Below are 24729 nucleotides of genomic sequence, written 5' to 3' on the forward strand. Positions count from 1 at the left end.
TTGAGATTCATCCAAGTTGTTATATGAATCAATCATTTGTTCCTTATTAATGCTGAGCTGTGCTTTTTTGGTGTAGATGTACCACATGTTGCTTAACTATCCACCTATTGAGAGACATTTTGGTTATTTCCAGTTTCTGGCTATTACAAATAGAACCATTATAAAGAATCATTCAGAGGAGTTTATTGTATTTTATCGATGCATGAGATATTGAATGACTTATGTAGCCCCTTTATCCAGAAGTGCTTTTGCTATAACCGTCACTTGGTCAGGTATTAGGGATTAAAATGGGAACAAGAAACTAAGTTTTCCTTGGAAAAACTCAGGGCACCCCTATTGTGCAAAGTGGTAAATCCTCATAGATGTGATTACAAAATGCTCTGCGCCCTAAAGAAGGGGCCACTTGCTCAAGCAGGGGCAGGCAAGAAGTGCTTCAGAAGAGGAGGAGGAGGGGGAGGGGGAGGAGAAACAGAAGAAGAAAACAACACCACAACTTTTAGCCACACCCTGAAACATGGGTAGGGCTTTTCTAGATAAACAAAATAGGAAAAAACATGCTGGGGTCCAACAGTCTGAAAGTACATAGCAGGTCCAGAAAACAGTGAGTCACTTCACACTGCGCTAGGGATAGCCCTGACAGTTAACTGCTAACACTAAGTCTATCCATGAAAACAACCTACTTAGAAGATTTAAGGAAGATATAAGTATGTTGGTGAGCAGGATCCAACCTCACAGATTTGACTGCTAAGTCTTAAAGAAAAAAAGATTACCTAGAAGTTAAGATTTTCTTGGTCAATGTATGTGATAGGATAACCTAAGAGATTGTTCATTGTCCCTCCCTGGATTCAGAGACCAGGTCTCCTGAAATGTCCTGTGAGGTTAAGGAGATTCCCGCTCAAAGGCCCCCACTGGAACTCTGTGATCCTTGCTCCAGCTGTAGGTCTCTATGAACAGCGCCTTCTTGGGGCTGCTATGGAATTGCTAACAATGAAGCGCTCCACAGGCCTTTGCTGTCAGAGCTGAAAGCCCTTCGGAGGATCGAGGGCAGCCTCTTTGCTGGTGCGGGGGTTCCCTCTTCAGCAGGCCTGCCAGAAACTCATTTAGCCTTCGCCTCGCTCTCCACCACTGCAAACTTGCCTGCTCCATTGTGGGGCCCTTTTCATGGAAGTCCAGCCACATAGAGAAGACCACACAAATCACGCGTCCACAGCTGAATGAGCGCGGTCCCCGGGAGCAGCCTGCAGAGGCCCTCCACGCGCCCCCACCAGTCGGCACCCCTCAAAATGTAAAGCGCAAGGCACTTCTTTGCTTATTTATATATATATTTCTATCTAACACTGCCGCTGTAAATCAGAGCATTAACATGTGAAAGGGAGAAAGGATGAGACTATTCCCAGAGCCATACACAAAAGCATTTACTCAAAGTAAGGAGGCCTTAGGGGGAGCCCAGGCACTTTGGCAGAAGAGCAAAAAGATATTAAAGGACAGGTGTGTTCCATTTTGGGAGCCCAGGGAGGAGAGAGGAGAGGGGAAGGGTGGCCAGTGGCCGCGGCCCCGTGCGTCCTCGATGCATTCCCGCACGGCATGGCCCCCACAGCACGGGAGCGAGGAGCCAGGAATCAGGGGGTCACGGGGCACCTGGCAGGTGGAAGGAGGCCAGTCATTTGACATATGAGTTCCCAGCACAGTAACTAGAACAAGGTGCAGTTGCTTGGCTTGAAGATTTTCAAGAAGACAGCATTACCCACACTGAATACAGCCACTCCCTCTTCTCAGAAATGATAATGATGATTGTGATATTTTTCTCATGGAGAAAAGCAACAGCCTGTCCAGTCAGGAGACCCGGGGCGAGTCTCCGCTCTGCCTCACGTTCGCTGTGTGACTCTAGGGGAGGCACATTGACTACTTGAGCTCCAATTTTCTCATTTGTAACAGGGAAGAATGAAATTTTACAAGGCTGTTGTGAGTATAAGGATGCATTATAAACTGTAAAGTATTATGTGTTTCTAAGGCACTGTCTTTTTTTTTTATGCAACACCACGATACCTTCAGTTTTCTAAGAGCTTTTCTTGTTTCTGGTGGCACAGAGTAGATGAGCTCTGGCAGTGTGCCTCAGGCAGAGAGCTCCTGGCACCTGGAATTAGGAAGACTCACATCGTCTGTAAGTTTGCAAGGGGGAATCAAAAACGTAACTGCAGGAATGATGGCAGCTGAATAATAGTCAAGAAGACAGAAGCAGCAACATTGCAAACATCAGCTCATCAGAGAGGGTTCCGGAAGCCTGTCCATACCGTGCCTTTCTGGAATAGACAAACCTCTAGGAGGAGTAAAGAAACTATTTTGAAGTCCACTCTTTCTCCCAAGTCGCAGTTAGTCTTGGGCCAGAGCGGGGCAGGCCTCACAAAGAGAGTAACGAATCACCGTCTGTACTTCCACAGCCCCTTCCCCCGAAAATACAGAGGTCGCCCAGACTTCATTTCTCATTTGTTCCTTCTATGAATTTCTCAGGGACCCCCATCATGTCCCATCTGCCGAAATGCTGCCACAAGATGCAGCAAGTACTCAGATTAGCTTTTTCAGAGCCACTTCAGTAAGCCGAAAAGGTACAGGCCTTAGCATTAGGTAGAATAAACTTAGAATTCTAGTTTGACTAGCTACCAGCTGCAGGACCCTATGCAATTCACTTAACCTCTCTGAGCCCCAGCGGCCTCATCTATAAGTGGACCTACTATCCATACAGCAGCTGGCTCACAATATGAGTATAGTATCCTTAAATAATACCTCATAATACCTTTAAAAGATATTCTTAAAATTATCCCTTCCTTTTACTTAACTCTTATTGTGAACCAGCTGCTGTGTGGATAGTATCTCCTGGGGCAAGTATCCTTAGTGTCCACTTACAGATGAGGTCGGTGAAGCTCTAAAACTGGGATAAAACAGTGCCTTCTGCTAGAACTGTGGTGAGGTTTAATGAGAAAATAACTAAGAAACACTTATTGCACAGCCTTGCATGCAGAAGGCATTCAGTACGTATCAGCCGTTGCTATCACTCTGCTCCTCAGCAACGGCATTGCTCCTCCCCTTTGGCTGCCATGAACAGTGCTCCAGTAAACACAGGTGTGCAAACAGCTGTTTGAGCCCCTGCTTTCAATCCTTTTGGACATACACCTAGAAGCGGAATTGCTGGGTCACATGGCGGTTCTATGTTTAATTTTTGAGCAATGGCCACAATGGTTTCCATCTGTACCATTTTATTCCCACCAGTAATGTACAAAGGCTTCAGTTCCTCCACATCTTCACCAATACTTGTCATTTTTTTGTTTTTATGATAATGGCCATCTTAATGGTTATAAAGTGTTCAGATGCATTTCTTATTTCTATTTGGACTCTGCTAATTGAATAAAGCCAAGTGGCTAAAGTGGAGAGTCCTGGTTAAGAAGCCTTATAATGGGAGAAAAAAAGGTGGTGTATAAAAACCCAGTCCCTCGGCCAGCCAGGCGTGGTGAGAACCCCGGTGCAGCAGCTGGCTGGCTGTGCGCTCCTGAAGCTCTCAGGGTCTCAGCTTCCTCATATGTAAAATGTGAGTAATGATGTCCGTCTCTAAAATCTTGGCAAAAATTAAAAATTAGCTATTGATAGCACTTTGTACCTTGTAGGTAATGTCAACCACTATAACAGACAAACCCCTGGATCTCATGGCTTCACAGAATAGAAGTATATTTCTGACCTAATTGAACTTCCAAAAGAGAACACTTGATCAGTGGGCAGCCTTCTGTAAGGTCACTCAGGGGCCGGGGCCTCTGCCAGGCTACAAGCGAGTCCTCTGAGAAGCCAGGGATGGGGAAAAGCACAGCGACTCAGAGACAAGGGGGTTTATGGGCCAGGCTTGTTAGTGGCACATAGCATTTCTCCTCCCAACCCCCATGGCTGGAGCTCAGACACAGGCCCGCCACCACTTGTAAGGGAGATTGGGAAGTGTCGTGCACTGTCGTCCCAGGGAGGATGGCAAGCGGGTGTGGTGATCACGAGCAATATCTGCCACATTATTTAATACTGATCGGCATCATGCGTCTCTCTCACTTATGTTGGAAAAGCAGTTGGCATCCTAAGCCCAGGCATGTCTGTTTAGAACGTGGAGATTAGCAATTCTTTATGAAGCATCAGCCCCCTTACAGCCAAAAGGATCTGCTCCTGAGGGCTCTGTCTGGGTGGGCTGCTGGCAGGGCCGTGCTGCCTGGCGTCCCCAGGCGCGGGCGTGCACAGGACAGCCATGGGTTCGCTGCGCTTGCTCTGCTCTTTCACCCGGAGTGGTCTCTGCCCTCCAGCCAGCCTCCGGGTGTGCTGTTCTCCTTCTTTGGGCAGAATGAATACATGCAGCCAACTTTTCTCCTTTGGTGCATGTGATTATCAAGAAGATGGAGCCAATGTTTATTTTTCTAAAGATTTATCAGAAAGATTGGCCATAAGTAATTGAGATCACTGAAACTGTTACAGGAAGGGACCTGAGAGCAGATGGGGAGGGGCTCCCCAGGAAGAGAGTATGCTTGGCACCCCACTCTCCCACCCGTTCCTTTGGCAGCCATCTCACCTTCCAGGTTTCACTGTAATGTCACTTCCTCAGGGAAGCCCCCCTGATGTCCCAGGAGACTGAGTGCACAGTTCCACTCTCTCACGGAACCCTGTGTCCTGTGTTTTGTAGCATCCATCTCAAGTGTGAAGTCCTTTATCAAACCCTTCTGCCAGACTTTAAGCTTCATAAAGACATGTCTGTCTTGTTTGTCACTGTAACCCCAGTGGCCTACTAGTACGTAGTATGTGTTTAATAAGTATATGTTGAATGACTAAATGGAGCGGTTCATAACATTATAGAATTCTTGGGCTAAGAGGTTAGCCAGGTGACAGAGGTCACCTCCTTGCACCCAGCTGCAATTCAGCTCGTCCCCTCCAAGCTCAGAGGCACAAAGTCTGCAGCTCAGCCGGGAGGACCAGTCAGGATCTACTCAGTCTGGAATGCCCTTCCTCCATGCTGGGCTGGACAGATTTAGAATTAAGGGTGTCAGGACCACGAAGTGTAGTTTAGTTCAGCATTCAAGAGACAGTTTCAAAGGGGTCTGATGAGTAAGGGCAATGTCAAAACCTGAGGCCCACGGTTGGCACCAAGAATGACCGTTGAGGCCAGAAGAAGATGTGGAGTCCAAGGACACTCTGACTAATTGTGCTGAGTGGCCTGTCTGCCACCTGGGGCTGCTTATTCCACTGGCTGCAATGTGCTCAGGTTGGCCTTGGTCAAGTGGCCTCTTCAGGCCAGTACCTGGCACTTGACTCATGAAGCCAGAACCGAAAGGTCTTTGAAATAAACACTCTGCTTCAGGTTGTAGAGGTCGTTATTAACTAACCTCATCCTGTCCACTGCCCTCACAACTGAGCACATGAGGCTGGGTGAGCCTTCTGACTGTGCTGACGCAGAGGATAGAAACATGGCTTAATGGAGGCAGCCAGGGCTTCAGATCAGGGAAGACGAGTCTGAATCTGGGCCCTGCTATATATTAGATGTATATAGGGCACATTACTTAACCAATCAGAGTCTCAGTTTTCCCTTTTGTAAAGTGGGAATAATAATTCTTACAACATCATTTTGTTGTAGAAGAACATGGAAATTTTATAAACCTCATTGGGCTGCGAGTAAACATTACTTCTCTTCCATCTCTTCTTGCCCACTTCCATTTTGAGTATATCCATCCTTTGACCTGTTTTCTGATTTACTGCCTACCTCTAGCTTTCTAAAACTCCGAAGCTAACAGGAGCATATCAAAATTGGCTTCTCACCTGGTTGGAACTACAGTTCTCAGGATGCTTGAGCTTCTTCCACATCTTGTAGTCTTTTACTGGAAGCATGCCCTCCCCCCCACCACACACACACACCCATCCCTACACATGCACATATCTTTATACACACACACACACACACACACACACACACAATGACACTCATAGAGCTAGCAACAGCCACAATCCATCAGTTGGACAACCTTCTAGTGCCAGTGTAGTTGATTCTAAAGTGTAGTGTATTGTAAAATTATTAAGACCATCTGCATATTTCACCTTTATTGAGCCTTTTAGGAGAACCACTCAGCACAATGCAGTACACTTTCGTGAATACATAAATATGTTTTTAGTGCAGCCAGGGGAGAGCAATGGAGTGAACACTCCTTATGTGGCTGTCTGAGCTTCTAAGGTACCACCCTCATGAAATGTAGACCCTGAGAGGTGGCAGATCTAACAGTGACAAGAGTCTTCTGGGCACACACTGATACAACAGCATCTTAAGGAGAAGCTATTACTCCAAAATCGTGCTCTCTGGCTGCTAACCCTCCTGTATCTGCTCTCTGAACTTGGACATTGGTAGAGGGGTATATTCAGAAGGAGTAATGGCAGGGAAACTTGGAAGGAGATTCGGGAGGCATTGACTGAAGAATTAGTCTTTGTATTTGCAGTTGGCTGACAGCTAGAAGCTCCTTTCCCAACTTATAGGATTGTAAGATGATTAGTCAGACATGATTAAGCGACTTAACTATGGAAAATGCTAAAATCAAAATCAACCACACTTCTTCATCAAACACTTATTAAATGCCTACTGTGTGCTGGGGAATACCCACAGTATTATGATGTGGCTTAAAGAGCTCTCAGTCTATAAATGGGAGGTGCAGAAGCCCAGAGGAGGCAACATTTAGTGCTTTGGGGGGAGCTTGGAGAAAGGTTTGCAGATAGGATTTCCATTGAATCATGTACTGAAAGCTAGTTAGAAATGAGAATGGGTGAGTGACATATAAGCAGAGGGAAGTTGTGGACCTGAGAAAGAGCACAGCATCTGCTGTGGCTGGAGCAGGGCGTGTGGTGAAGAGAGGGGAGCCAGACCACCAAAGGAAGGCTCTGGGCTGAGGATACCCACGGTGCTGCAAAGTTCCCGGACATTTTCGGCATTAGAGTTGGCACTGGCAGGCCTGAGGTCTATTGTTGGCTGTCCCAGTAACTGACCATGTGTGACCTTGGATAAGTCCTTCCTCCTCTGAGGAAAAACTAGAGGCTCTCCATAGACCTTTCAACTCTGAAACTCAGTTGACTTTGTGGATTGGATAACCATATAGTAAATGAATCCACCATTTGGATCCCTAGTCGGGGCACAGGCCTGGGTTGTGGGCCAGGTCCCCAGGTGGGGGCGCATGAGAGGCAACACACACTGATGTTTCTCTCCTTCCCTTTCTCTAAAAATAAATAAATAAAATCTCAAAAAATAATCCAGTTTGTGCCAAGATGGTACTGGCTGAAGACATCATTGAGGAATCTTTTAGAGCATCTAACTAAATCTTCTCATTCTACAGTTGAGGACAAATAACTAAGCAGGAAAGTAACTTGTCTAAACTCCCACAGTGAGTCAGGAGTGGAGGGAGGAGGGGAGTCCTGGCCCATGAACCACACAGTTCCTGGGAAAACATCAGTTGAGAACTTCTGTGCTGCCCATCAGGGATGCAACAATGAATGAAGTCTGACCTTTGAAGAGGTCATATTAGAGGGAAAGACAAGTGGGAATATCAAAGAAGTTGCCTTTGGCTAGTCTCGTGGGCTCATAGGGAGCTTCTTGGCAGAGGTCACACCCAGTGGGTATTAGAGGGTCATTTGGAGCCAGCCAAGTGGAAAAGGGAGTGGGTAGGGTATTCTAAGCAGAGGCTATGCATAGTTTGATGCCTTAGACAACCTTTGCTTTCTAACCAAAGACTTAACCAAAGAAAAGGTGGAGTTGGTGAAGAAGGTATTTCAGGTGGCGAAACCTTTCAGAGCCTTCACATTACTCCGTACAGACAGCCAACTGCCAACTTCCCTGTTCTGTGTAAAGCAGATGAAGAGGAAAGATGTGAGTCCCAAGTGGGCCTGAGTCAACACCCTGATGTGGTGGTAGCTCATCATAAATGCCTGGGGCGCTCCAGACTCACCTCGATAGCTGTCAACAATTGTCCCCTTCAAGTGATGGGCACCACTGACCTAAGAGAGAATCTGAGCTGGGGCTCCCCTAGGGAAGAATAGGGGCATTTGGTCAGGACTGTTTATTGGGTGGCTCTGATGTGCTCATGGTGCCAGCTGCAACCAGCATCTGACAGGCAAACTCCATTCTGCCAGCCCAGGACTCTGACCTGCCCCTTAGTGTGAAGTAGGTTCAGCCTGGACTGGTGAACTGGTCTCTGCTCTGCTAAAGTCCTGTTGGTAGGGTCTTCTAACCCTGAGACCTGAGGAAGGAGCAGCTCCTTGCAGGAGTAGTTTTGCAGGGGGCTGCTGTGGGGGCAGAGGACATCACAAGCAAAGGTATAGACCCCACGCTAGGGTGCCAGGTGGTGTAGATTAACTGCAGTGGGAACTTCAGTCAACCCTGGGCTGGCAGGGCTCATGTTTAATATTCTGTCTGCCTGTCTTAGTGTCAGCATCTACAGATGACCATTCCTCCCTCAGAGCTTCTGAAATTCCTCACCCCTTATTCTGATCGTACCTGTACAGGGCTCTGAACCAGGGGGACATCTACACCAAGCTACTGCCTGCCTGGGCTGGTGGATGTGTGGCTGCTTGTCAAGGCATGTTGGGCAAGGATGAGGAAAGGCTTCAGAGATGGGGCCTTCCCCTTGGCAAGCCCCAGTGACCAACAGAGTCATCCCAAGCTGCATAGGCAGCTTCTCTAAGAACTGCCATGTTTGAGACCTTCTATGTGGACTTCTTCATGTGCTTTCTGCCCACAGCAAGAGTTACCTTGGGCCAGAACTGATTAAGCTGTATATCTGGGTGCGGGGAGGAGGAAGTGAGGCATTGCTCTCATTTGTTAAGCTGCAGGAAGAAACAAACCAAATGGCTGTATGGTCACTGAAAAGTGAAGTGACCCATTTAGGGCTCCCCCCCAACCCCAGATCTTGGGCTGGGAAGGTGGAGCCCAGCTCTGGGGCCTCACAGTGACGTGAGATCTGGTTATTAAAGGTGAGGTGGGAGTTTCCAAATACACTTGATTTCTAGCTGTTTGGGGCAGGAGGTGTGAGAGCAGAAAGAGTATTGCCAGAAAAATCAATAGAAACTGAGAAGCATGAGACGGCGGTGCTGAGACCCCGGTGGAGGCAAAGGAACTCTGCTTCGCCCCGTAAGGGCCACTGATCAGACAACCCGTTTGCTGACGTTTGACAAACGACATGACAGTGAACGTGGGTTCTATGGGCTCCCACAACCAGGTTTCAGATATTTGCGCATCATACATCTAATAGTAATTGAAACTCACGTCTTGTGCCTGCCCCAACACACTTACATACTCACTCTCGCACACACTCTCACATCAATGTCTGTGAATGTGGCTGCGTGGGTGCACCTGGCTCTGCATCAGAAATAAATCGAACTGAAATAAGAACTAGACTCTGGGGGTTACTCTGGTTCAATGTCACTGGAAACATCCCCTCTCACTGTCCAGGCCTCCTGTCCAATAACAGCTTTGGGAGAAGAGGAGACCTGCATTGAACTCTGTCACAAATTTGTTAAAGATTCACAAGTCACATTAATTCAGTGAGAGATGCTGCGGCCTCCCCTTGGGCCCAGTGACCCAGCAATCCCCAATAATCCACAATCAAGAAGGTCTAACGATACACATCCCCCACTTTTACAAACGGGTCATACAATGCCAGCTGCTTGCTGGTCCAGACACCACGCCACGTGCTGCATGTTCAAAACCTTTACTCCCCCAAATGTCACCACGAAGCAGGTGCTCCAGCTACACAGAGAAGGCATGTGAGGCCCACAGAAGTCTGAGGGCCACGTCTGAGATTGTTAAATGGCCTCCCAGCTCCCAGCTTACCCTTAAGAAACTGATTTTTATTGCTTTACTTTGCGGTATTAGTGCTCTGTTGCTGTGTGACAAATCACCATGAAGTGTACAGCTTAAACAGCACCAGTTGTTACAGCACAGGTCTGTGGGTCAGAAGCCCAGCATGGCCTGGCTGGGCGACTACACAGGCCGGGACCATGGGGTCAGTGGTGTTCCTCTCTAGAGCTCAGGGGCCTCTTCCAGGCTCGTTCCTGTTGCTGGCTGAATTCTCAACCTTGCAATTCTAGCACTAAAATCTGTTTTCTGCCTACCTCTCAGCAAGGGACTGCTGTCAGCATCTAGAGACCGCTCTCAGGTCCCTGCCTAGGACCCGCCCCCAGTCTATCTGCTCTGGTCCCTGCCCAGGACCCCCTTCACCCTCTCTCTGACATGGTCCCTGCCTGTGACCCTCGTGATACCGCCACTTATGAACAGAGACCCTTCTCTAGTTGAGTCTTCTTCACACTTTGAATCTCTCTGACTTCCACTTCTGCAACCAGCCAGAGAAAGCTGCTTTTCAAAGGCTCCTGTCCTTGGTCAAGAATCAAGGCCATAGAGCACAACCTAACCTAACCTCAGAAGTAAAATTCACATAGTCTCAGTCCTGGGGATTGTGTGGGCTAGAGAGAGGGAAAGGGCCTTGCCTACCATGTGGGTGTGCCCAGCATGTAAATTAGTTTGTGTCTTTTACTCCCTGACCCCATTTCCTGGTGAAAGGATAGACAAAAAGAGACCTAGCCAGAGAACCAGGAAAAAGACACTGGAGACTCCAAGGGCAGGTGGCTGTTTGTGCCTAACAGGGTAGATTGCAGCCCCAGCCCTTCTCTCTGCTGACCCCTGGGAGGCTCTGGGCAGGACGTATCCCTCCGCTCCTGATAGTGGTGGGTAAACAAGTCCCTGAGAGAAGACTGAGAGCCGGAGCCCAGGGGAACAGAGGCTACGTGTGACTGCTAAAGCTATTGCAGAGGCTCCTGGCCTGGGGAACTCGGGCCATGCTGGCCGGAGTGTTTGGAATGTAATGAATATTTGATGACTCTTTGAAAAGCATAGAGAAATAGAGTAAAAGACATTATGGTAAATTGTATTACTATTATTATTTTATTACACTTTAAATGCTGTTGTATTACAAGCACCATTAGGAGTAGCAAGTGCTGTTATTGTTAAGCAATCCAGAGACTCTGTCCCCAGCATCAGGCTCCACTCAGTGTCAAAGGCATCACTAGCTCAGTTCACCTCGGCCCGAGGCGCGCGCAGCCCTGCCTCTGTGGTGCTGACAGCTCACACTCGCAGCCAGTGGTCAGCACGGCACCTGCCCTCCCGCTGAGGCCGCTCGCCACAACCCACATGCCGGGTGCCTCTCCTGTAAGTTTCAAAGCTGGATTTTAATCCTGGCAAAGAGTGCAGATCTTCCTTAAACATTCCGACCACGTCTCACTTGCTTCCTGTTATGCTCAGGATGAAGTCCTAAGCAACCTCTTAGGAACTTACCTCCGGGCTTTCCCCTGTACTATTCACACCACTCCAGACTGAGTGAGTGACTTGCAAGTCCCTGAATCGGTCCCATGCCCTCGATCCTCTGGGGCTTTGCATATTTCATTATTTCTTTGTCTAAGAGTCCTCCTCTCCACCTCTTCATGTGGCTGAGTCTTGCTCATCTTTTAGACTGTAGCTTACAGTCAGCTCTCAGCTTAGGAAAATCAACAGAAATTCTGGTGGAAGGGACCATCATTTTCTGTCTCTCTAGCCCTTGTATTTATCACTGTTTGCAACTTGTCTCCCACTTGCCTCCAGGAATAAGCACCTTGCCAGCAGGGCTTTGCTCATTATGTTTCTAGGGCCTAACATGATGTGTGTCCTGGAGGAGACACTGTGGTTTTTGTGGGACAAATGAGGCAAAATGGCCAAGATCTGAAAAATCTCTCTTGTATACACTTCCCGCCTGCTGTGGGGGGCCATCTGAGAGCCCAGTGTCCTGGGTCCTTGGCCTGCCCTAGTCAGACACCTCCTGAGTGACCCTGAGCATGCCGTGGGGGCCCACCCTGTGGTCCTGAGGCAGAGATGGGGGCCGGCTGAGGCCAAGGCTGCTGGCGGGCAGCAACCCTCACCTTGCTCGGCAGCCCGGTGCTCCCCTGGTGAGAAGCTGAAGCGTTGGGACTTGATGGGGAGAAAGGAGGCCTGGTCAGTGGATGCTGAGTGGAGGGGACCTCAGACACACAGACTCAATGCCAGATAACGGAAGAGCCTTAAGGAGAAGTGGCCGTGCTTTCCAGCCTCAGAGAGAGCACAAAGCGTCTACCTTCTCTCATGTCAGTTTGACCCACTGAGATTTCAGTCTCACAGTTAATAACTACTAGTCAGTCCCGGAGGCACAGAATGGCCTTCTAAGTGCAAGATGAAGACGGTCACAGCTGCTGGGGTGCAGGCAGGAGGGTTCTGCCTTCCTCTCCCTGGGAGCAAATGACTGAAGTCTTTGTAAAGGTGGCCCCACCCTGGTGGGCATTAACAGGTGAACCTTGATTTACTTAATGAATGCACAGGTACCGGGTAAGGCGCAGGGAGCACAGCAGTGAACAAGACAGGACACGGTCTGCTTCTGAAGTCCTGCTTGTGGATTCACATTGGGATAGGAAACCATAGAAGGACAGAGCTCCTGGGAGGAATGGATATGAATGTTTGTTCACGGTTATCCCCATGAACAGGAGACAAGTAGGAAGAAGAATCTAGGGGAGCTGGGAGCCACAAGGTTTAAGACCAAAGCTCCCATTACATGGAATTCACTGACTGGTATGAATTAGCTTCCCAGCTTCCACATCCTTCAAAGACCTATTATACAAAGAAAAACAGTCACCTAGTCCACAGGGAGCACAGCTCTGATGCAGATAAATAGGCAGAAAGACCCCTGAAGGAAGGGAGAGGATGGAAGGGCTCCCAGGAGACGCTGGACGTCTAGTGTCTCCAGCACTTCCACGAGGAAAGCTGAGGATGCTTGTGAGACAAGGGTCTGGGCACCGGCCTCACCACGCTACTGGTCCCAAGGAAAAGTGAGGGGGTGTAGCCATGGAGAACAGCCCTGAAAAGATGCAGGGACCAGGCTGTCCATGTGGGGAGAGAAGGGACAGCCTGACAGGGGCCCTCTTCTTCAACGTGTTCAGTCAACACTCTTAGCTTTTTCCTATATGCTGTGCAGGGTAGATGCCGGTAGCGTAAGTGCATTTGCCTTCAGTAGCACCCAGTCTTCAGGAGGCAGCTTTGAACAAACTCAAATGATGAAAAGCTTTAAGTGCTGATAGGTATACCTGTGAGGGACAGCAGCAGCCCAGCTGAGGCAGCAGTCAGTTCTGCCTGCCTTGGGTAATGGACGAGGTCAAGGCAAAGAATGAGCAGAGGGGTAGGCAGGAACCACAGGATGAAAAGGCCTGTCTGGTTTTTAACGGAAGAGTTTGCTTTTGTCCTGTGTGTAGTAAGGAGCTCTGGGAGGTGGAGAGGGATTAATAGTCAAATGCATATCAGAAAAATCTCTCCAGCAATAGCACAGAATAGGGGCCTGAAGATATGCCAGACTGGAGAATGGGAAACCTATTAGTTCATAGTCCAGGTACAAACTGGTGAGGAGCTGAATTGAGGTAGAGGCTATGTAGGGAACAGACTTGAGGTGTTAAGGAAGTAGAATGTTCTCCAACAACAGTGAAAGAGGGCATGCGTGCATGAATGAGATGTGGGGGGCTGAGAAGTGATGAAGTGGAGGATGAGTTCCAAATTCTGTCTTGATCGACAAGTGGATAACGGTCACATTCATAGACAGGTGACCAAGGGAGGGGATCAGATTAGGGTGGAAAAGTTAGGCGTTCTGGCTTAGGAGTGCTATGGTCTTGAGGATGTCTTCCATCGTCCCAGTTTCATAGTGCCTTGAGACACTGGAATCTTTTGGTGTTCTCAGTATCCCGGGATGAAAACATAAAGAGCTTCTAGGCATTAACAAGCTCAGGGAAAGGTGCATGCATTTTGGCTTATACCGTGTCTCCTGGCCACCTAGCCCGATGCTGGGCACACAGTAGGAAGGAAAGCAATAATAAGCACTGATCTTATATCAGGTACCCAAATCTTAATCCCACAGCTGTCTTTGGGGCAAGACACTTAACTCCAAATGGGAATGTGGGTAACACCTGTCCTGTGTACTCAAAATGTGCTTGCGAGGACAAAAAGCACTGCGTGACTGTGCCTTGTAAGTAGTGCATGGCCACATCGATGGAAGGAGTCGGTGTTGTTACACTCAATAGTGAACTGAGGCTTAATAAATGACTTGTGGATGGAGTGATATAAGGCTGCTGGCTTCCGCTCCTGGGCAGTGAGGGACCAGGGCTAAGGATAGAGTAAAGGGGACCGAAGACTGAGTCTTGGATGAAAGCAGCCAAGAAGCAAGAGACTGTTTGAAACACTGCTACTGGGAGTCAGACCCATTCTGCAGTGAAGGGTCTGCAAGGAAAGACAGTCAGACAGAGTGGCGAGGTGGCAGAATCTGGATTCCAAGGCCACCGAGGCATTGGAATGGCACATTTCCCAGGTGCCTGGGCCCTGACAGGGAGGAAGCAGTTAAGGTCCATGGGCCAATTAGGGCTGAGGGCTTTCTTCACGCGGGAGTAGAGGCCTCGTTTGTGACACAATCTGGTAGGGGGCAGGAAGGCTCCCACCACACCCGTCCTGCCCTGCCTCCCAGCGACGCCCGGACGTGCATGCAAAGTGCGTGGCTTGGGCTATTTTATTGTTATTACCAATGATACTAATAACTCAAGGAGTTTGTATCATTTTTCTAGTTTTCATAGCTCTTTTAAGTCTCACAGCAACATATAAAGTCTTATTTCCCCCATTTTGTAACAAGAAAATTTGTCTAATTAAAAGAGATAAAAATAGATTAAAAAAAATTTTTTAAACAAAGATTGGTTTTTGGTAATATGGGATTTCAGTAAGGAAAATCTAGGACAAAATACCAATTAAAAATATGTGATTTAAAATATTATAAATCCATACCCACTTTCTCCAGCAGAATCATCATCCCAATTATTTAATTAAATCCAAAGAACCAGCTTTTTGCTTCATTGATTTTCTCTCAGGCCAGGGATGCAGCCGTGAGCAAGAGAGAGGCCACGGGACAGGCCAGCAGGGAGCGTCTGTGGCTCAGACAATGGCGGGATGGTGGCGGCAGAGAGCTCGCCCTAGAGTGGCTAAGGCTCCTGGACAGCAGGAGTCGGCGGAGGTCACAAAGCTGCATTTGCCTACCTGCTTCTCCATGCAGTTTAACACTTCAATGACACTGCATTTCTTTCTGATTGCTTCCCACCTGCTGCACCCTGGTGTTTCTCAGACTCCTTCTCTGGGTTCTTTATGCTGAACAGACATGGTTTGGGGCAAACCTCAGTACCCCCATGTTCTCAAGATCATTGTTCAGTTGCTCAGTCTGGAGCCCACACCAAGCCCAGTCCCCTCTGCAACTAAAACCCTTGTCATGCAGAGACTTAGCTGATGTTTGATAATCCCTTTACTCACCTCGAACACTAGTGTTCATTTTGTAGCTGCAAATCTTGGCCACACAACTCCCAGGCCACAGGACAGCTGCAGGTGATTGGAATCATGCATGTGAAGTGCTTAGTTCTGCCAGGCACACAGTGGGTGGCCAGTCCATTATGATTCTTCTTCTTCTTATTATTATTATTATTATTATTTATTATTATTATTATTTTGCTTTGTTGTAATTACTTGTGGTTGGAAGACCTAGAATGTCAACTCTGTCAAGACAAACCTAGGAATTAGCATTGTATGGTGACTTATTTAGCAAGAGTTTTCTCATTTGACAAGTAGCTAAGAACCCAGTGATAAGAAAACAGGCTGTCAGGATTTTTTTTTTCTCAAATACAATTATGCAGCTTCTAGAGGACACTCCAGGGGTTGGTACAAATTCTACTCACGTCCTCCACCTTCTCTAGGGGTGAGACTATGTGATCGGCAGCCAGACTTGGGCACAGAGAAGACCCCTGGGCGGGGACATGTCTTCAGTCAGCAGCCCTCAGCAAACATTCACCGAGCAGCTCCCAGGTCTCAGGCACTGCGCCAGCTGCAGTGTGGGGTCCCCCTGTGAGGCAGGTGCATCTCTGCTCTCCAGGAACACACAGGTCTTTGGAGAGAAAGACCACATGGTGAAAATGTGGTGGGCACTCAGGGCAGCAGAGCCACGCATGCTTGGAGTACCTCGCCCTCGGCCCCTGCTCCGCCACTCAGCATCTCAGAGCCATCCACTCTGTCCCTCACCCTCTCTTCTCTGATGTTGCCTCAAGGGAAGTCACTCCCATCAGGGGTGGGGACTCTCAGGATTCCCCTTCCAGCACCTTCATAGCAAGAGAATAAGGTTGCCATGGGAACCTGCTTCTCCCCAGGGCTCCCTGCCCCTTCTGTCATTGTGGGTGAGTCACATCGGCCAGGCAGCATGGTTGTGGCGCACGGAGGGCCTGAGCGAGCCAGGGGTGCCAGCTGAGGCAGGACTCGTGCTGGACAGCGATCCCCTCCAGTCCTGAAATGTGTTAATTTTATGAAAAATCTCTCTCAGCAAAATGTCTCCATCATTTGAATTTGGATTGATAACGCATGTTTCACTCTGTTCAGAGTAGCAGTCCCCAAAGCATGTTCCAAAGAGCCCCAGGCGAGACGGCGGGGCCGAGGCGAGTGCGCCGGCGTGCTGGGCGGCTCCTGCACCACGCACAGCTCAGCAGGCTGCTCCGCCGCTGCCCCGGGGCGGCCTTCACATGCTGTGCGTGTGGCGACTCTGAAGAAGGCAGGTGTCTCGCACAGTATTTTTTTAACTTTATTAGAACACGAAACTTTATGAAATTTCTGTTAATGTCTTCTGGAAAAGCGAGTGTCCTGAGGATCACTTTTTGGGAAATATTGGCTTAGAAGACTTACTGTTCAGGAACCGGCAGTGGTCAGCAGCTTCCCATGTGCGTTTAGAAACCAGCATTCAGTTTCCCCTGGAGAGTCTAAGTTTGGACATGAAGACGCGTTTCCTAGTGGTGAGGATGCTGAGGGAAATTAGGATTAACAAAACACACTACCCCTTTGTTGTTCTTTTACAAGCTCTTGTGAGGTATAAATACAGGGTCTGGCAGAAGGAAGGTTGGCTTGAGTGTGGTCGTTAGGGTATGTGAATGTCTCGCACGAGATGGACAACAATTTGAACACTTCACCTAAAATGTCCTATGCTGTGCTTGAGTGCGATATTGTTGTTCCAGAATTACATGCTTATGATTTTGTGATAAAAACGGGCATCATTTGTGCCAGACCTTGTCTAATGAATCATCAAGGAAGGTTTTGGATCTTTTAATTTTAAGAGGGCCTTTGAAAATAGAATATAATTGATGGATAAGAAAGTAGGAATTAAAGGCAAGAAGACAGATGGGATGACTTCCGGAAGGGCTGTCTCTGAGTGTCTGCAGTTAACATTTGTTCTCACTGTTCCTGGGACACATATTTAAAGGAAACACCCCCCTCACTGAGATTTCTAAAACAAATGAATCTAATGGCGCCACGGGCCAGGAGCTGCCTGAATTCTCCCGGGGGTATTTCAGCAACTTTCATGTGCTGAGCACTTCCCATTGGCCAGATACAATGCCAAGCCTTGCGTGTGCATCTTACACTTTACTTGAAAGCACCTCTGAGGCTGCAGTCATCACTGGTCCCACTGAGGCGAAGGGAGGTTAAAGAACTTCCTCAAGGTCATATACCCAGCACAGGGTAGAACCCGGATTTGGACACCAAAGCCCTTACTTACCCACTGCATGCCTCGAGCTGCCACTGTGAGTCTGCAGACACCAAGACATCAGAGCGTTATTGGAAGTCTGCCTTCCCCCAGCTGTGCATGTGGGGCGAGGGCCCATGGGACAGGAAGCAAGGGAGAAAGGGTATCTTCCAGCTCCCCTGGCAGGGGCCAAAGCCGGCAAGGCCCCTGGTTGCTAGACAGCGGCTTGGCTTGTGCTCAGCCACATCTCCCTTGCTGATGTGTCCCTTCTCGTTAGCCATCTGCCTCCTCATGCCTGTTGATGACACCCAGCACCGGGCAACCACCCTGTGAGAGAGACAGGACAGATATCGGCTTATGAATCAGTTGTTCTCTGGCACGTTCATGTTCTCCTAATAGGAACGTGGCAGGATCCAAAATAGATTTCATCATCATCTGACTTCATGCTGTCAGGGGTTGGTGTCTTCAAAGAAACCTTTGTAGCATCAGTCTGCAAGCTACAGCTGGTGAGGCTGGACTCTGAATAGGGGGCCTCGGGCCTGCATCCTGCAGCCTCGGCAGCGGCTGGCTGCAGATAGGGGTGAGCTGCGTAGCAGGAGCTACGTCTTCCAAAAGGAGACCACCTGAAGGAAAGCAGTGTTTCTAGACAGCCAGGAAGTAAACCCAAGGCACGTACCATCTGCCCTGTCAGCTGAGTGGTGGACGGGCTAGTGTGCCCTCCGGTTGCAGAGCTGTGTGTGAGGCACTCAGAGTGAGCCTGTGATGAATGTGATTGCAGTGTGCGATGGTGACCTGACCCACTTTTGTTTCATTTTACTTGAATTTATTGGGCTGACATTGGCTCACAAAAGCATAGAGGTTTCAAGTGCACGACTCAATAAAAAATCACCTGCACACTGCGTCGTGCACCCATCGTCTCAAGCAAGGTACCTTTCTGCCCCCACACCCCCCCCCGGCCCACCTCCACCCATCCCCCCCACCCCGCTTTCCCTCTGGCTGTCACCCACCGGTCTGACCCGCACCTGAAGGCATTGTTCCGGGCGTGGGGATTGGTGAGCTGATAATCCACACCCTCCTGCCTGGTGCCCCTGCAGAGGGCCACAGGGCCTTCGTGGCCAGGGCTCCGAGCTCAGCCACGCCTGAGGAGGGCTAGCCTTCTCCCCATGGCACTGACTGGCTCCAGTGGGACCCACACCTGCAGGACTTAGCTTGCTGAGGTAAGACCTGGCTGGGGCCAGGTGACTGGATGAGGACCCTGGGTTCTGGGAGAATGCCCCTGAGCTTCCAGCTGTCACTGTCCCAGGTGGGACTCCTCCAACTGAAGCAGCAGCCCCCACTCTTACCCACCACAGGAATCTGAAATTATGTGGATTCATTTGTCTCCTTACAATCTGTCTCCTGCAAGCTCCTCAGAAGCAGGAATTGTGCTTCCCGTTCCTATCTTTCATGCCTGCATCAGGCACACAATAAGCACTTCAGTATTTGTTACATGAATGAAAAAAATAATACTAAGTGAGCCCTATCCTCAGAGCTTCAGACTGAGAGTCTTCTCGGCTGAGAGTCCCCTCAGGTCCCGTCAAACACAGGCCCGCGTGCAGCCCCCTGCCCGGCGCTCGGCCGGCCGGCCTGTCTGCTTTCATTCCCCCCATCCCCCCCATTCCCCACCGCCCGCATGCTGTGTGCTCGCCCAGTCAACCCCAGACTGCGGGGGGGTGCGTAAGGCCTGGGGCCTGCTGGAAACGCAGGCTCCTGGCATCAGCCCCAGAGCCTCCGGCTCAGCGGGTAGTAGGCGGGGCACAGCAACCATCACTGTTTTGAAAGGTCCCCAGGTGAGTCTGATGGCAGGTGTCCTGTGGACCGCACTTTGAGAAGTGGTGCGTCTATCAAAGTTCCCTGCGGGCAACTAGCTGAAGGAGCCACACGGCTTCTCCCCGCTGTGCCTTTATGCCCATGGTGGCTTCTGTCTGGAATAGCCTTTGCCCATTCATGGTTTTCACCCAGAAAATGCCCGTGCATCCTTCACGACAGCTAGATGGCCACACCTGAGCCAGGCTCATTAGCATTCCCTTCCTCTCTTCATCTAGTGAGTCCTGCACATGCCTTCCTCAGAGATCATTCTGCTCCTTTCTCTTGCTCTCCCTCCCTTCTCCCAATACTGTGTGCTCTCAGGGGAACAACTCTTAGTTATCTTGGGACTCTCATTGCCAAGCAGAGCACCTGACAGTGAGTGTCGATTTAACTGGAATGACCCCCGAGACAGGTGCCAGCCAGCGAAGCCCACGCCCTGTCTCCCCTTCCTCACTCTGCTCTGTCTCTGGCTGCCCCGCCCTTCCAGGAGTTCTCGCTCCAGAGGATGGACAGCCTCGTGGACGATCGTGTCAACGTCCTGGGATTTTCCATTTTCAATCAGTCGCATGCTTTCTTCCAAGAGTTTGCCCAGAGCCTCAACCAGTCCTGGCAGGAGAACTGTGACCACGTTCCCTTCCCTGGGCCTGCGGTAAGTGCCCGCCAGAGCCCTCCCCGATGTCCTCTGGCCTCCACACCCCTTCTCTGTGGGCCAGCCCCCAGCTCACACAGCCTCCCGGAGCCCGGCTTCCTCAGGCCCAGCTCAGAAGGAGGTGTGTCCACGTGCAAGTGCTGGGAAGTAGTTACAAGGGAAAAGCATCTCTACTGCTGTGAGCTGCAGACAGCCCACCCGCTGGAGGGGACAGCGAGGCGGGGCGGCTGTGTGGAGTCACCAAGCTGCCAGTCGGTGGTGCCTGTGGCCTCCTGTGGCCAGGCTCCTAATGCTTCTGCAGCGGAGAACTGCCCAAGTTTAGAATCCAAGACTGCTGCTGTTGGAAAGGCCTTTCGTGGTCCGCCACCTTGATTTTCAGTAAGGAAACTGAAGCCCAGGCTGAGGAGGGGAGGTGTGGGGATACTGTGCCAGGGCAAGCACCACACCTTTCGCAGGGTGAAACCAGGCTCTGAGACCTCTGACCCTGGCCCAGCGTGCCCCCGGCACACCAGGCCACTGCCCTGAGCAGCAGCTCTCCCAGACCCGCCTCTCTGTGGCCTCACCTAAATTCTCCCTCCTCGCGCTTCCTTTCCCCGCTGGGTGGGTGGTGGGAGCAACGGTTTCCCTGACATTCTCTTCAGATTTGCTATCCTCACTTTGTGGGGCAGGTCTCGTGCGTTTGCTGGGCCCATTCGCGGAAGGACAGTTTCTCGGAGACGGGAATCTCGTGGCTTTCTGGGTCCTGGGCCAGCCTCGGGCGGCTTATGTGGTGTTCATAACAACTTTGTGAGGTAGCATCTCCACCTCAGAGATGATGGAACGGAGGCCAAAAAGCCTAAGTAAGCAGCCCAGGGCCACTCAGCTAACGAGCAGAGGAACTAGGATCAGAACCGAAGCCTTGTGGGTTTACGGTTCCTAGTTCTAACCAGGATGTTATTTGTCATTCTCTAGGACCGTTATTCCTTTGCCACACTGTACTGTAAACTGGCCTGGCAAAATGAAGGCCATGAGTGAGTACTTGTCAAATGAATGAATGAATGAGTGAGGCAGGTGGATAATGAGTTGAAGTTGTAAAGAAATGGAAGAGAATTAGGTTTAGGAGATGGCAGTGGAACTGGGTACCTTCCTGGAGTGGGACATTCTCTGGTGGGTTTTTAAAATAGGAGAGAGCCCTGACCAGTGTGGCTCAGTTGGTCGGAGCGTCACCCCGTGACTGGAAGACTGTGGGTTTGATTCTCGGTCAGGGCACATAGGGAGTGATGGGCTTGATCCTCAGTCCTCAGTCCTCAGTCCTCAGTCCCCAGTCCAGGAACATGCAGCTCCTGGCATGTGCAGGAGGCAAACAGTGGGGGTTTCTCTCTCTCCCTTCCTCTCTCTCTAAAAACAATGAAAAAAAAAATGTCCTTCAGTAAGGATGAAAAAAAGTGGAAGAGAGCCCTGTCTTTGGTAAAACAGGCTCAGAAGCAAGGACAGCTCTTGGCATTGGAGCATGTGGGCACCTGACTGATCGCTGGCCAGGGTGGGCCCGCAGAAGGACAGGGTGACCTGCCACCACAACCTTTGCCTTTTAATTGTGTATCCTGGGGAAAATCTTAGGGAGGGAGAGGTAGCTCAGGGGTCAGAGCTCATGTAAAACTCAGGGAACTTTGACCAGAAGAATCAGGGAGAAGAAAGGGGCTTGAGAAGCGAGGTTCATAGAAATTTACTAAGTGCGTCCTAACAAAGTATCTTTGACTTGAAAGAGGTGCGGCCCATAGGAAGGATGTGGAAGGGGGTCCTCTCCCCCAGTTAGGGCTTGAGGGACAGCGACAGAAGCCCTTGGGCACAGCAGCGTGGGTAGGGCCAGGCTCATCTGTCCCCGCAGGAATACAAGCCCTGTACCCTGGCCTTTTCTGCCATTCTTGCAGTCGTCCCTCCAGATTCTAAGGAGGTGCGGATGGACAGCACAATATTAGGAAAGGAAGTGAAACCTTCTCTGCCTCCTCTCCACCTCAAGCCACCCTACGTTTGCATCGGGCCTAGTGCAATAACAAGTTCCTCCACCGCTTCTGCAGCTTCTCTCTGAGGATTGCAGCCCCTCCACTGGTGCTCACGTTGACCACAAGAAGGCAGTGGGAGAGGCCCTGAGACCGGGCAGCGCGGCTTATAAGGACGCGCAAGAAGGCCAGGCAGGGCCTTCCTGGGCCGTGGGCAGCTCTGGCCATGTGCACATGTGCTGAAAAGAGCATCGGCCTTGTAGGCAGCAGGACCTGGACCCAAATACTGGCCTCGTCATTTTTTCCTGTGTGATCTTCGCTAGCTGGGTGACTCTTCTGGACCTCAGATGTTTTTATCTGTAATTGTGAGCTAATTAGACTTGATCATCTTAGAGGATTGTTAGGAAGATAAAATGGGATGTGATTCTATCTTCAAGGCACAGTTGTGCATCAAATGAGTTCATTTAACACTTTATATGCCAGCCACTGGGATAGACATTTAGTAAATGTATCAGGTAGGTTTTGCAACAGAAATGCTATGTAACACCAACCCCTAAAATCTCACTGACATACAACAGTAAATATTTATGTAGCTCGTGCCCCTGAGAGTGGGCTAGAGATCAGCTCATCTCAACTGGTTCGGCTGGGCTGCTCGAGACCTGACTGGCCTCGGTCGGCTCTGAGGGCGGCTGACTGAATTCAGCAGCTCTGTCCCCAGCAGCTCTCACCCTGCCCCGGCCAAGCAGGCTGCCCTGTCATACTCTCATGGCGGTGGCAGAAGGGCAGCAAAGCACGTGGAGACATGCCAGACCGCCGAGCCTCAGGCTCCCAGGATGGCCACCTCATTTTATTGGACAAAGAAAGCCAGATACACAGACTCCAAGTCAAGGAATGAGGAAGTATACTCCACCATGTTAGAGGGAAAAAATGCCAAGTTGCATGGCAAAGGGGCTACGTCCAAAGCAGGGGAGGATCGGGGCCCATTGTGTGCGGGTTCCGAGGGGCCTGCTGCTCCGATGGAAGCAGGGGGAGCCCCTCAGTTCTGCCTGCAGAGGTCGGGGCGTGCTTTCTCAAGGAGGGAAGCAAAGCCCCGAGGACGCTCACGCACTGTGCGAGCTGTGCAGGGCGCGGGGCTGGGTGGCCCAGCAGCAGGCACTGCCTCGCTTCGGCATTGGGCGCCTGTCGTGCGAACACAGCCCCAGGGGGTTTAAAAGAGAAAACCCTGATTTCCTTCTTCTCCTTCCCAATGCAGCCTCAGGCCTCCCAAGACCTTAGCATCTTAGGCTCCCTGAGAATGTTAGGGGGCAGGTGGGGAGCGGCTGGGTCCTCCGGAGACTCCCCCTGTGCCAGGGGTGGAGAACGAGCGGGCAAGCAGGCTGCGTCCTGCCCCCTCCACTGCTTCAGCAGGCTGTGGGAGGCCAGCCAGTGCCAGCCTTAGCCCCGCACCGGCCCTGCTGGAGCAGCCCGTCCCAGTGGCAGCCTGTGGTCGCGGGCCTGTCGCACCCTGGCGTCCTCTCGGCCAAGCGCCTGTGGTTTCCTTGCCAGTGAAATGGGCCCTGTGTTCTTCCTGGCGGAGGAGACACGTGCTCATCCATTCGCTCTCCCCTCAGCACAGGGCTGAGGAAAACTGCAGCACTTCCCAGGAAGTCACCCCACCCTGACCTCAGTTTCCACCTCGGGGTGTCCTAATAACAGATACAAGTGGCCATGCACTCCTTTTCCACATGCCCAGGAACCAAGGCACAGGGGCGCTGGGGCTCCGAGGCTGCTTCTCGGTGACCGAGAAGCGTCCAGCCCTGGTCTCTGTGGCCTCGTGGCGCGGAGGGAAGGGTGTAGAAACTCCTCCCGAAGAATGTGGAAAGGAAGCTCAGGGCTTCAGACAGCGGCCCATCTTCCTCAAGGCCTCTTCCTTGCAGGCCGGAACCCCCGGCACGAGCAGTCCTGCTCTTCTGCGGGCTGGGGCGCAGCGGCCACAATCAGTGCGGGAGCCCAGCCGGATTTTCTCTCCGCATCCAGCCTGCACACAGGCTGCCACCAGCTCCCACGTCTGGCCTTCCGAGGGCCGACTCCCCTTCCCTGTCTTTCCGTGCCTTCCTTGCTCTCGTCTGCCTCCCTTTCTCCTCTCCCTTTCTCTCGCCCTCTCGGTTCCAACCTCTCCCTTTTCCTCCTCTCATCTCCTTCCCTCATGCTCTCCTTTCCATCTTCCTCTGCCCCATAGCCTCCTTTCTTTCTCTTTCTGTTCCTTTTTCTCTCCCACACTTGAGGGTCCCTCTTTGTTTGGCATTTTCTTCTCTCCTAGTTCCTTTTCTCCCGACTTGTGTGCCAGCTTCACAGTTGGGCTGACCGAGTTCCAGGTGGAGCTTGCTGGGAGGGGCCGGGCTGAGGGCACGGAGAGGCAGTGGCTGAACTGAAGGGCATCAGGGAAAGAAGCTGAGTGCTTGCCCACCAGCCTGCCACCGCCCCCCTGCCCCCGCCGCCCTGTGGCGGCAGCATGCGCAGGTGTGCTTCCCACCTGAGAAGATGCCAGGAAGGAGAGCCCTGCCGGAGACACACCTACCAGCCTCCCTCGCCCTTCCTTTTCCTCCTGCTCCTC

At 50.8% G+C, this 24729-nt stretch overlaps 1 protein-coding gene across 1 annotated transcript in view; it reads left to right on the top strand.

Moving 5' to 3' along the window:
* GRIK4 (glutamate ionotropic receptor kainate type subunit 4) overlaps positions 1–24729 on the top strand; it is a 295451-nt gene that overhangs the window by 162425 nt on the left and 108297 nt on the right. Inside the window, exon 7 of the mRNA XM_054587574.1 lies at positions 19999–20160. Coding sequence (XP_054443549.1) covers positions 19999–20160 — 162 coding nt within the window. The remainder of the gene's footprint in view (positions 1–19998; positions 20161–24729) is intronic.

The sequence above is a fragment of the Pteronotus mesoamericanus genome, unplaced genomic scaffold (genome assembly GCF_021234165.1).
Source record: "Pteronotus mesoamericanus isolate MK-2021 breed Mesoamerican mustached bat unplaced genomic scaffold, CSHL_Meso_final contig_123, whole genome shotgun sequence".
NCBI lineage: Eukaryota > Metazoa > Chordata > Mammalia > Chiroptera > Mormoopidae > Pteronotus > Pteronotus mesoamericanus.